Source organism: Liolophura sinensis, chromosome 9, assembly GCF_032854445.1.
Source record: "Liolophura sinensis isolate JHLJ2023 chromosome 9, CUHK_Ljap_v2, whole genome shotgun sequence".
Taxonomy (NCBI): domain Eukaryota; kingdom Metazoa; phylum Mollusca; class Polyplacophora; order Chitonida; family Chitonidae; genus Liolophura; species Liolophura sinensis.
This window is the reverse complement of record NC_088303.1, coordinates 23,628,143-23,641,969: the sequence shown is the minus strand read 5'-3', so window position 1 is coordinate 23,641,969 and position 13,827 is coordinate 23,628,143. Positions and strand designations below refer to the sequence as shown.

Below are 13,827 nucleotides of genomic sequence, written 5' to 3'. Positions count from 1 at the left end.
AGAGGTATTAATGAACAGTCAGGTAATGCGTTTTCACTTTTGATAGTGATCACCTGCATACCTTCCATTAGCACTTCCAGATTTGGTAACGTTCCGATATACCATTACTTCGGTTTTGATGACTTCAGAACTGCTGATTGCTTATCTTTGCAACGCGCAGTCCTGATTTCTGACTTATATACATGTATTTTCTTAGTTTCTGTGGAGGTTTTGTCTTAAACGTTGTTCTGTTCTTGCAAAGGTCCATTTTGGCTGGTGATTAGCCTACGTATCTTACAGCACTTAGAATGACCATGTTTTCCGCATTCCATTCTCCTCACTGTATCACGTTGCCCGCCTTTATGTCACAGAATCTGTATCATAACGTACCTTCCCCTAACAAACTCTTTACCTAAGAGCTAGCTCACTGAGTAGAAATAATCGTCATGGAATAAATAAATCGAATAGACCTTATTTCCTACAGTCTCTGTGTTAGAACACTCAAAAAACGACTTTGTTAATTTTAACAGAAACTCTGTTCTTTGTGTGATGGCGGCATGTATTCTGCCAATGTAGCAGACTGTTCTGTTAAAATCAACACACATATTCTATTAATTCAACATGAAAGTTCTATTTGACTAACAGGGTATTATGTTGAATACGAAAGAATATTATGTTATAATAACAGAATACATTCTAGCATAATTCAGACAATAGACTTTCTGATAAAATTATCGGATTAATTTTTTAGTGAAGACCCGGGTTTTGTTCCATCACTTGTAATTTGCTGGTAATTTCATTCACAAGGAACAAGTCAATAAAAATCTCAAGTTGCTCTGGAGATCGCCTTTGTTTAGTCATTTACCAACCAAAAATCGACCAGACCCCTGCCAGACAAGAGATACATGCACATACAGAACACGAGCGTGATATAAATCAGTATGTTGGACTATTCTTGAATACAATAATTGAACTGTCTTGCCGGAAAATTAGATACTAGTAACAAATAGATCGTACCGCCACTGCCACAGCCTGATACATGGAACACATGATTAGTTATTATATTGTTATTATAGAGAAATCAAAAAGAATCGATGTGAAAGAAAGTTAGCATATACCAAAACCATTATACAAAAGAGCCAGATATATCGATATAACAGGTAAACCAACGCCCCAACCTGGCACGTGCATGGAAAGAGGCTTGAGGCCACAAACCGTTAAAAGATAGACGAATGGCACGGTTTTTATTTCTAGCCGAACATATTAAGGTACAAAAAAAGCTTTGCAGCATTCTTCTTAAGACGTAAAATTGTCTTTAAACTACAGTTTTCTTAGGATCCCAGCTGTCAGTCAGGAATTTCAGTAGCCTGCTGTGGTGACGTCAACGTTGATAGCTTTGCTGCTGGGGGACAGGTATGACAGGTAATCCTAAACCACATGCCCTTAATATGACAAGTAGTCCCGAAATTACGATCCCTTAATATGACACGTAGACGTGAAGCTAAAGCCCCTCAATATGACAGGAAGACCTGAAGCCAAAACCCCTTAATATGACAGGTAGTCCTGAAACCACAACCTCTTAATATGACGGGTAGTCCACAAGTTACGGTCCCTTAATATGACACGTAGGCCTGAAGCTAAAATCCCTCAATATGGCAGGTGGACCTGAAGCCACAACCCATTGATATGATAGTAGTCCTGTAGCCCAAATATGAGTGAGTGAGTGAGTGCTTGGGGTTTAACGTCGTTCTCAACAATTTTTCAGTCATATTCAGTCATTTCCACCGCTCTTTTATTTAGTGCTGCCTCACTGAGACGACTTACCGAAGGCAAGCAAGCCGCCCCGCCCGAGCCATTATACTGATACGGGTCAACCAGTCGTTGCACTATCCTCTTCATGCTGAACGCCAAGCGAGGAAGTTACAACTTCCTCTTTTAAAGTCTTAGGTGTGACTCGATCAAGGATTGATCCTGGATCTACCGGTCCCGAAGCGGACGCTCTACCGACTGTGCTATCCGGGCCGGTCCCCCAAATATGACAGTGAATCCTGAAGCCACAACCCTTTGATATGACAAGTAGTAAATAGCAATCCTTTCTTATTACAGGTAGACTTGAAGGTACATAGCCTCAATATTTATTTATTTAATTCATTGGTATTTTATGAGGTACTGAAGAATGTATATAGTATATATGACCATTCAGTGCATTTACCTTTATTAAATGTCTAAGGTGTGAGTCAATGCTTCATTTCAGCTTGTGGATGAATGTTAAGGTGACGTTTACAAATAAATATGTTCTATTTCTTTCTGAAACTGAACTTAGTCGTCCAATCAGATGTTCGTTTAATCAGCGTCTATCATATTGGACGTCCCAGTCAATTATCCCAAGACCAAGTTCCAAAACTACGTTGGAAATTTATGCCGTACACAAGAATATTTCACTTATTCGACAGTGGCCAAAATTATGTTGGGAGGAAGCCCGGTAAATCCCGACGGAAACACACCGGAAACACAATCCGCAGGCTGCAGGAAAAGCGTACGGCTGGAGATGAAGCCAGCGTGTGCTGGACTTGAGCTCAGAGCAAGCGGTTCCTTGCGCCAATATAACAGGTAGCCCTGAAGATGCAACCCCTCAATATAACAGGTAGGCCCGAAGATACAGACCCTCAATATAACAGGTAAGCTTGAAGATACAACCCCCAATATAACAGGTAGGCCTGAAGATACAACCCGTCAACATAAAACGTAGACATGAAGCCCCAATATGACTTTCATTGTATGGGGTACGCCCTCGGCCACAATCTGTCAAATTGACAGACAGGCCTGAAGTCACAACTTCTCATTGACAGATAGACCTGAAGCAACAAACTTTCAATGATAGGTATACCTGAAACCACAACCCGTCAGTACGACAGGAGATGTGGCATTAAGCCATAATCATTCATTCATTAATTTAATACATGAAACCAAACCACCGTGACAGGCGTATCTAACGCGTGCAGGACGCACGCATATAGTAGGCAGGTCATTCATACATGTACAAACGTTATTTTTGTAAGTAGAGCGTATGGAATGTGTGTAATGTCTTCCATCTGGGAAATTAAGACATTTTGTCTTACGTACCCGCCAAAATTGCTACAAAGAGGAATGAATGACGGTTGCTCTATGTTCTACTGAAAACTAAAGCCCCAAAATGAAGAATTCGGTTCGTTATTCAGGGCAGAGGTACACTGAAGTAGGTTCAGTTGCTACAGCTCGCAAATGTACTGGCGATTGTACTCGCCACAGTAGACGCTAACCAACTTAAAGCCCTCATCGGCTCTCAGCGACACACAGTCTTGTTGTTCAGGCTTGTCCGGCTCATCGGGGGCCCAGATATCGCCGACCACTTTGGCACCTGACAACCAGAAGAATGTACCCGAGGAGTTGTTTTGGTACGCTCCAATTAGCCAACTTTTGGAAACCGATGACTGTATCAGAGCTGAAAAAAGTAGTAATATTTTCCCTAGAAAGAAATACTTAGGTAAAATCTTACTTCCTTCTGGGTGAAGGTATTTATTTAAAAGAGAGTGATATATATTTTCTTGATTCTGTGATTTTATGTATTTATTTATTTGATTTGATTTGAATTTTAGGCAGAACTCAAGAACATTTCACTCTTATGACGGCGGCCAGTATTATGGTGGGAGGAAACCGAACAGACCCTGGCGGAAACATACACCCTTTTGACCGGAGAGGAAGCCAGCACGAGCTGTTAGTGCGTTAGAACGCTAATCAATTGTCTGTGATTTAACTCACAGGAGAAAGTAGTGGCAAGTATTTTAAACATAGCGTTTCAGTCAGGCAGCACTATAAGCCTATCTATGGTCGCGTTAAGATTCCACAAGACAATTAGAAATATAATTTTAGAGCTTATTTTTAGGCCTTGAAAATTAACATTTTAATCATATCATCAATGTTATCGAAACACAAAGTTCAACCGCCACGACGAAACCTAAGCATTTTGACCAGGGCTAGTATTTATCAACTTTTCAACTGAAGTCATAAATTGCAAGCGCTTAAAAGGGCTAACAGTAAAGAGATCAAATTGTAGTTGGTACACTGTTTTACAAGAAAAAAATTCATGTTCAAATTTTAAATTTCTAGAGAAAAACATTTTAGTTGTAGCTGTGTTTGAATTTTTCACATCAGTCTTAAGATGTTTGATAAAGACGGCCCTGGTTTTAAATTTTAACTCAACTTTGTAGTGTGGCTTTGTGGAAACGGCCCTAGACATATATAATAGGCATATGCTCTCGTGAGAACACAAATTTTCCCTTGCACGTGAGCTATCTTAGTGTCGCAATGTTTACAGCATGACCAATATAACCTGTTGTGGTTGCAAGACAGATTCAGGGGCTTTGTCCAGTTATTTCAAGGCTTTTAGTTCATAAAGACTAGTAGTATTAGTTTTCTCATTGATATAAGCAAGTGTGGTCTTTGTTTTGTTATTTTCTCTCCAAATACCCATTTCTACGTCCTAGTGAGCAAGACTATTGCCTCTTTTTTGTAAGTGAGACAAAATGTGTATTCTCTTACGATATAGATTTGTTAAATACTCCTGCAAGCTGTTCAATTCCTCCAGAGCTTCCAGCGAGGCCAGTGAGGCATTCAGACCTTGACATAATTCGATGGCATTCGTATACGCAAGTCCAGTTTTTTCCTCCGCAACTGTGTAGCAGCCATTCCCAATCTTCGTAAAAGTAGCCGGACAGCCTGCAAATAAAGGAATGAAAAATATTTTTAGCAAAGATAACATGTCATACCTTCGACAAGAATGGCACTTTGAGATTCTTCGTGTGCTCTCAGCGCCTGACCAAGATTTGGATTTGTTTATTACCACCACACCGAGCTGTAAAAGTTTCAGAAGCGGAAACACGATAGGTTGGTGCCGATCTCAAGGCTATAAAGCCTGCCATTTACATTGTCATGGGTGAATCAACCGTCGTCCACAACCATAAACTCATCAAAATACTACAAATCTTCATCTGAAAGTTGCATTAAAATTAATTCCTTTGACCATTTGCTATTACATCCCGATGTCTACAGTGGCAAAGCATCAACTTATGATCTTACATATACTGTGTAAGCTGCAATGTGTAGAACCACATGAACCCATGCTATGTTTGATTGGTCACGCATGCGTGTGGGGGTTGCACCTAGGAAAGTGACATCCTGGTTTCAGTCCTTCATAACCTTAGAAAGTCTCCGGAACCTAGATGGCATTGCACACTGGGTAAAGAGAAGATTTTAACATGATAACACTCGCTCAGTGGAAAATGCAACTCTTAGATAAAAACAAAATACGTCAGATCCATGGCGATGTAGTGCAAGCACAGCGAAACACAGTCAGCACGAACCTCCACGGCTCCAGGGCTACACCCAGTCATCAAAACAAATAGGCCCACATATGGTGAGATTATGCATGAAATTTTACAACCATAACCCTTGCAAGTTTGACCTATAGCAATATATAATCTCTACCGGTTTGAGCAATGACAATACATAACCCTACCGGTTTGAGTAATGGTAACACATAATCTCTACAGGTTTGAGCGATGGCAATACATAATCTCTACAGGTTTGAGCGATTGCAGTACATCATCTTTACCGGCTTGAGGAATAGCAATACATAACCCCTACCCGTTTGACTGATAGCAATGCATAACCTCTAACGGTTTGATCGATAGCCATAGATGACCACTACCGGTTTAAGCGATATCCATAGATAACCCCTGCCGGTTTGAGCGATAGCCATAGATAACCCTTACCTATTTGAGCGAGAACAATACATAACCCCTTCTGGTTTTGAACCGTCAGAGAACATTGATCCGTTTTCAAAAAAAAAAAAAAAAAAACACATCCCTGAAAACTGAATCACGACAGACGAAATGTAAACCTAATCTCTGCAATAGTTCTCTCGGGTACCGGTAAGGGAGTAATAACGTGGTAGTACATGAGCAGAGGTATCAGATCTGACTGTTGCTTATCGCAATTGTTATGTATGACTATTTAACGTCTTCATGTACTGTTAGTCTGCGGACCTTTGTGTTATATGTTATAAGCATAACAGGCCCTGTTATATATGTACAGTGCGGACCTGGCCGAAAGCACCTTGTTCAATGCTCTGTTTATTTAACTGGATGTTCATTGGCTGTTAATTCTGTGTCTAAGAATAGTTGAATCCACCTGGCACGTATATAAGCCGTGTTTTCTGTGCAGAGGGGAGGTATTTTTGCTGCATCCACTGGGAGCCAGGAGAGTGTGAGACGCTCTCGTATCGAGTCCATTATTTTGATATGAGCTGGTGATGCCAGTTTCATTTGGGAGGACAGTTTTTTATGCCGGCACCGTTTATGTACCACAGTAGTACTGATGTCTGGTTTATGTGAATTTCTGCGGAAGTCACGTTTATTGGTGTTCGGATCTTGATTATGATTATACAGTGTGGACTGTGTAATTTGTTTAACACGCTGACCTCACCTGACCGACAAGGTCGTCAAGGACTCTAAACTGAAGTTTTCAGTTTTGCAAAGGACGTTCGTTCTGCCACAAGGTGACATTACTCTACGTCTCTGAACGGCTCGTTTGTGAGCTTCTGCGGGAGCTGTGACTGATCTGAAGTGGATTATACCTCCATGCCTGTATTTACCCTGTGTTGTGCTCTGCGGGTGTGACGTCATTCAAAGGCTTGACTGTTCCAGTTCTGTGTAACCTGTGTACTGTGTTCGTGTTCGCTAACCTGGCGAAGTACCTGTCTAGGACAATTTGTGACTTGTGTGAATTGTGTGTTTATCCCATGGTCTTTACGTTGGATTTCCTGGAATACATTCCTTGGGATGCAAAGGTGAACTGGAAACTTGTAAAGACCGGTAATACTGATGTGTATGTTGTTGTTGTTGTTGAACTGTCTGTAAAACTGTACGTCTCATTTTATATATAAAGCATTGTTTACATTGTAATATTGAGTCACTGAGTCTGTTTTCTGTTGCCGTTTTCAATACCGTAACACAATACTCAAAAGTTTTTTGACATATACGATGGCGGTGAGTTATAGGGGCGGAGGAAACTGGAGTGCCCGGGGTACACTACCGGCCCTGTTGAATACGACAGCTGTTGAATATATAAATTTGTGTGTCCTCGTAAAGGAAAGGCATGCTAAAACTGCCTAAAGTTGTAGAATAGATTTGCCTCTGTATATGGTGAGCTCACTGAGCTCATTGATTTGGTGGTTATTTACCACCATACTTCAGATTTTTCACCTGCAGGACAGCAATCGGTATATTGGGTGGAGGAAACCATGGTGTTCGTTGTAAACCAAAAACGTTTACATATACACGTCATACTGGTAGAAGACAATTATCTTCAAAGAACGCAACACTGCGGAAACTACCGTCGTCGATAGCTGATTATCACCAAGGGACCGGAAGCAGGGAAAGCGACCATTGTCCTAAAGGATATATCAGAAGCCATTGAGCATGACTCGATTAAAACGGTAATTATTTAGATTTTTTATTTCAGAATTAATTTCAAGTTTTTGGTATTTATATGATATGAATTTTAGACTTACTGAAAGGCGTTGTTGAAGGCACAACCTCTTCACTGGTTAAACTCAAACCCGTCGTTTCTGTCTCCTGTAAAGAAGAAGTTCGGATTTATAGACTCATTTTAGATCACTGAAATCCCCACACCTGTAACTTATCACACCCGTAAATCACCACACTTATAAATGCAACCTTCAAGAAATGGCTAAAAATGTACGAGTTACCTGTAGTTGAAGGATGAGGCTAATCCAGCACGATTCTGTCTTCCCTGAAGGAACCAGTGTTGATTTGCTGAACAAAAGCTCACAGGTGTTGTTACAGAAGTTCACACCAGAACAATCCTCCGAAATGCTGCATGTGACACCACACTGTAAAAAACTCCGAGTGGTGACAGAGAGGTTATTCCCCATCAGTCTGGTGTTCCTAGAAACCGTGGTGTAAATCTCGATATAATCATCTAGGGTTTCCGATAGAGGACCAGTGGCTGCTGCTGACATAACGTAGTAAAGGTCAGTTAACAACAGCAGCAACTTATAAATTTGGTAAGCCATTCTCTGTTCGCTTCAATAACTAGTCCCTGAAAGTCGACATATCGGAAATTATTCTGTTCTCCTTGTGAAATGAATTACTATTAGTCTTACATTATATTGTGTTCGCACTAAGTAGTATCCAATGATAATCTCTAATTAAAACACTGTAAACACTTTATAAGCCGTGCGATAGAATTCGCACCACACGACCCTGTCCAAACCCACTCGCTACAGTGGGTACTCACTGGTTTAGCAGACAGTGGTTTGTTTTCAAACCATAGATTATCAGTAGACTTAACTTTCTGGATTACAACTAAGCCCCCAGATATTCTTTGTCCTAGCAGTTGACAAGTCGAGGACTCCACCACGTCTAGATAAGGAACCAGATATATGACCAGAGTGTTCGCTGTGAACAAGTACATGTATACTGGCCAGCAAACGAAACTATATCAGTTAGATTCGATGTTATGGCATTGCGCACGCGCACATGCCTGAAAATTGAAAATATCCTGTAAAATTCATATTCCGCAGAACAAAAGCATCTACCATGTATACTTTCTTTTTGCTGGTCAATATAAACTACTGAGTGCTGAGACAACAGCAAACACATGATTTTGTGCTGCTCTGTGATCATCTAATCACCAAATTGATACCTTGTTAGCGATGTAAGGTACAAGAACAATATTTAATCGTAGCTTTGAGTAATTAGTGCATTCTCTTGAACTGTGGTGATGCGGAAATGAATCTATTCTAGAGAGGCCGAATAAAGCATTATATTCCCTGACAACCGTACGAGTGCAAATAAAACATCAATGACCAAAGACCTTCGAAAACATCGACCAAATGCCCTAATTATGAATGATTGGCTATGCAAAGAGGTTAAATCAACGGCGCATTTACAAGAACATACACGTGCGGATGTGTACTTAATGAAATCGATATCTAATAATAAGCATCCCCTTGTAAAAATACATCAAACATCATTTCAAGTAAATCTATCACTGGACAATTAATCAATATATCAGTTTATAAAATAACAAACATCCCCTAAAAAATCAAGTTAGATCACTGACTAATCAATCAGTCACTTTATAAAATAACAATGATCTCTTAACAGCTCAAGTAAGTCTACGACTTACAGTGACTATATTGAAAATGGGTAGTGCAAGTTAGTTAATATGGGAGAATACCATAAAGGTCTAATCTGACGTATACTACCATTTTGATGAACCACGCGGGGTGCAAGCAGCGCTCTCTTTCGTGAAAAAGCGACCTGGCGTAGTCACATGATCACAATATCATGTGGCTGAACACCATGCAAGCCGTGGGAAAATTTGCTAGTGATTAGAAAAAACATGCTAGCAATTCTTGAGATCGTAAACAATTCGCATGCCACGCCTTGCAACTATTAAATGTGAGCGAGCGGTTGCTATGCTCCAGGCTCGACTATCTACTGTGGCTGTTGCACGTGCCATGTGATGCAGCAGACGGTCAACTCACCGTCACAACCTGAGGACACGCGTGCATCACACGGGTACGTCATCTGTTCCCTGGCGTGACGGCCATGTGTGATGACACATGCCGAGGAAAATCAAATTCGGCTACGTCATTTGCATAATTGCTTTACAACCGCGATGTCAAATGAGATAACGTTGCCTTGGTGTTGTAAATTAGAGGAATACGGGGTACTGAACAAAGTCCAATACAGATAGCTCGTCTATGAAACCAAAAGAGGCCCCATCATGATACTGTTGACTGTGAAACGTTAAAGTAGATCCACAGCGCTATGCCTGTCAAACTGCAGGTAGGCCTAGATAGCTTGCATGGTATTTTTTAAAACATAAAACGTAATCTCGACTACGACTTTTACCGGCGTTTTTGTCACTTCCACTCACAATCCGACTACATCGTCCCTCGTGCTACAGCCTGTATCGCTCGATCTGGCCTTAAACAATTTATTTTCTTGTAGACTGCGAAACCGTGGCAGATTCTCCATTGGTACTATCATCATTCCAAGGACTGATTGATTGTTTGATGTTTTTACTCAGGAATATTTAACTTATACGACGGCAGAGCCTGAAGAAACCCATGATCATCAGCAGGTTGCTCGCAGACCTTCCGACGTGCAATGGATGCCGGCCGAATGCGTGTGAGACTAACAAGAAGGTAGCGCATTTGTGTTATCTACAGTGACCGGTATGTGTACGAAAATCTGTCATCGTAACGCCTAGTAGCTATGCTGTGTACGCTTTTCAAGGATCAAATGCAACTCAAAATATTCCCGGTAGAGCTATTTTACCTATATCATTTTCGTTGTTCCAATCTGCAGATCATTGCAGGTTAAGGCATACCATGCTTTCTGAACAGTGTTAAGTAGATTTCTTACTGCTTTTAAGGCTTTTTCAATACATATCCCCGAAGGTGCTTCACGGCATAACATCAACCGGCCAGGGCTCCCCGACCGACAAATCAGGAAAACAGTCCAACTTAAATGTTTTTTTGTTGTTGTTGTTGTTTGTTTTTTTAGTGGAACTGGTTAACATTATATTTTTAAATGAGGTTTACAGACTTACATAGCATAAATATTGTGTCTAAGGAACAAGCGTGAAAATAAAAGTGTTGGGGATCTCCTTTAGTGCCTAATCCTGTTTTAGTGTACGCCCATTACGTCCATCAACCAGATATATCCTCCAGCAATACACTTTGTTCCATATGGGTATGTTTTATGGAAGCCGGATGACGCCATCTCGCCTCGCGCTCCGTGGGATGCAGCCTATGGCACAATTGTTTCATGTGTTGTTTTGAATCATATTGTACATATTTCATAAAGAAAATGCATCTGTATAATGTATGACTAGGCTGAGATAGAATTTTTGTGTTTTCTGACATCACTTCCTCCCTCATCACCAAGCAACCCTTGTGATCTGGGCGTTCTGTACAAGTTTTGTTAATCGTGACACTGAAGTAAAACTAATGTAGAGTGCGGCGCATGCGCTGTAAGGAATATGTTTAATGTCATCCAGGTCCCGAGAATAATGAAAGCCAGGGAATCGTGAAATTGAAAGTGATTGCAATTCAAGTATCTTAACCACTTAGCAACAAACCGCTTTTCAATCACCCTTTTGTGTATTTTGTCTTATCATTTAGAGCCTACTCACACCTAGACCCATATTTATCAATATTCTTAAGACTAAGTTAAACATTCAAACACAGGTACTATTACAGCAAGATGGTTATAGCACATCACATATGTTTTCTTCACATATGATATGCTACATCCACATACAGTTATTTGCTATATACAAAGGCCAGCGTGCTATAAGATATTTACCCCTGCTGTAATTATACATTGAAATTTGCGGGTCTCCCTTTTGCCAGCATCTTTGGTGTAAATTTACAACTTTGTTACAGTTTTGAGATACAATCAAGGGTACACTGCACAATTCTAACGATTAACAGTGTAAGGCCTACGCCACTCTAACGTACCAATACATTGTAATCCTAACCACTACACCATAATGTACTTCACTAGACAATTTTGGAAACCTGTGAACTTGTATACTGTATCTCCGTATTGATTCTCCGCCCTGTTACAGAATAGCCAGCTGACGGGATTGATTATGTCGTTGTCATCCTTTCTTTTAATACCGAGCCCATCAAGAAATATTGATAACAGTGTGACATGAAAAAGAACGCAAATTTCAAAGAGTAACTGAACAATGGCCGACAAGGACCGAAGAATGAATCTGAAAAAAAAAAACACTCGAGAAAAAAAGAGCGCAAAATCCATCGACAATACTAATGCAATAAACCCATTTCGACAAGTAGAAAAGGACACATTCCTCAGGCATCGATAAATGAAAACTTTAACAATGTAAATCCATTTTGTACTGCTCCGACTTTATTGTGAAGTCGTGGTTTTATATATACTGGCAAGTACCCGGATGAAGTACTTCGCGTGGTCGCAGAATACAAAAACATGTGCAGCGCACGTCAGATATCATTTATAGCATAGTCAGAAATAAGATAGCGACATTACATTGGAGACGTGTATAAAGGATGGCTACCCGAGCTACACGTATAGATATACCAGCACTTCATCCATTCGACAAACTGGCCGATCAAACCCTCATCGTGGGCAACGGTGGAAACAATTATTTGAATACTATGTTGTTGATTCCGGGTATGACCGATGGGAAACAGAAAAGAGCTCTGTTATTACATTTTAGCTGGTTCCGATGTGCAGGATAAATCTGAAGCTCTCATAGATACCAGAGATGACTATGATTCAGCTGTCATTAAGTCTGATGAAAACTTTAAGCCACAGAAAAACATAGCGTTTGAACGGCACATGTTTAGCCAGGGCAGACAGAAAGAAGGGGAGACAATCCAGAGTCTTGTAACTCGTCTGCGCTCACTCGCCTTATCATGTGAGTTTGGAGGAGACTAAAAAGAATTCATCCTTGACCATGTCATCGAGAAATGTTCTTCAAATCGTCTACGCAGAAGATTTCTTCATGAAACTGATTTCACACTGAATAAACTGTTGACAATTTCCAGATCGTGTGAAATAGCTGAACAGCAGGCTGCTAATATTGAAACACTTGTCAATGCTAGGTCAGAAGTCAATACTTTGAAGTCTTGTTACCAGAAGAGAAAACTTGAAAAGAAAGAAAACCAGTCGCAAGGGCAGTAAACAAGGCATCATTTGCAACAGATGTGGACATTTCGGACATTATGCTCGAAATTGTGAAATTACTGAGATAACACACATGTGAGAAATGTGGTTTTATCTGACACTTCTTCCATGCGTAAAACCAAGCATGATAAAAAAAGGAAAAACTGTTCGACAATCCCCTGTTAATGAAGTACATCCAAATACAACAGGTGAAAGTAGAGATACCTGTGCTAACGTATTATCTGCAGACGATTAGTATGTTTTTGTATTAAACCAAAATCACAATTCAGATGGCCAAATTCACATCCACATCTCATTTGTCAAAGTTTTGATAGACTGGTGCTAGTGTTAACATCATTGATCATCGACATGGGGGAAACTAGCTGAAACAGGAATAAAGCTACAAGCCTTTAACAAACACATTTATTCATATGAATTAAATCAATCATTGAAGCTTATGGGTAAATTTACGGCTAATATCTCTGCTGAACAGAAATCTAGAGAGTCGAGAGCCTTGTATCCTGAGAAGACAGGATGACAGGGCAATGACAGGGTTTCATTGCTAAGTCGACAAACTGCTGTCATTTAAGGTGTTCTAAGACCACTGGGGTTAGTTTCACGACCACTTCTGATACATGTATATATGAACAGTTGAAAATAAACCACAAGGAATGTTTTAATGGACTGGTTAAACTCAAAGACTTTCAGCTCAAAATACATGTGGACAAAACAGTCAAGCCTGTAGCCCAGCCATTGCGCAAATTACCTTACCTAGTCCGTAAGAAAGTCGAAGACGAGCTACAAACAACGTTGTGCAATTCCAACCGTGGACGAGGTGCTGGCTGGTGTTCTCCAAATTAGGCCTGAAATCGAATAGATACCAGAAATGATATCTATTCCCAGATCGAATAGGAACCATCGTCAAGGGACATTCCTACGTTTGTGGCCCACAAAGGGTTATTCAGATATAAACATCTGATGTTTGGAATATTAGCCGCTCCCGAAATGTCAGCACATTATTGGACAAGTCCTTCGAGGTTGTGATAGAGTTCGAAAC

General features: G+C 40.4%; 1 protein-coding gene across 1 annotated transcript; it reads right to left on the bottom strand.

The window, feature by feature from the left end:
* Positions 1 to 3,189: 3,189 nt before the first annotated feature.
* Positions 3,190 to 8,535, bottom strand: LOC135475965 (low affinity immunoglobulin epsilon Fc receptor-like). The gene is made up of 4 exons (XM_064755943.1): positions 7,787 to 8,535; positions 7,589 to 7,652; positions 4,558 to 4,734; positions 3,190 to 3,460 (listed from the first exon to the last, which is right to left on the bottom strand). The coding sequence occupies exons 1-4, from the start codon at positions 8,111 to 8,113 to the stop codon at positions 3,228 to 3,230; spliced, it is 801 nt and encodes a 266-aa protein (XP_064612013.1). The 5' UTR covers positions 8,114 to 8,535; the 3' UTR covers positions 3,190 to 3,227.
* Between the last annotated feature and the right edge of the window lie 5,292 nt (positions 8,536 to 13,827).

Bases quoted from the DNA above. Each gene is read 5' to 3' on its own strand.
- LOC135475965 (XM_064755943.1), bottom strand. From the start codon at position 8,113: ATGGCTTACCAAATTTATAAGTTGCTGCTGTTGTTAACTGACCTTTAC. The intron at 7,653-7,786 runs GTAACTCGTACA...TCTTCTTTACAG, and splicing joins GCCTCATCCTTCAACTACAG to GAGACAGAAACGACGGGTTT. The intron at 4,735-7,588 runs GTAAGTCTAAAA...CTTTATTTGCAG, and splicing joins GCCTTCAACAACGCCTTTCA to GCTGTCCGGCTACTTTTACG.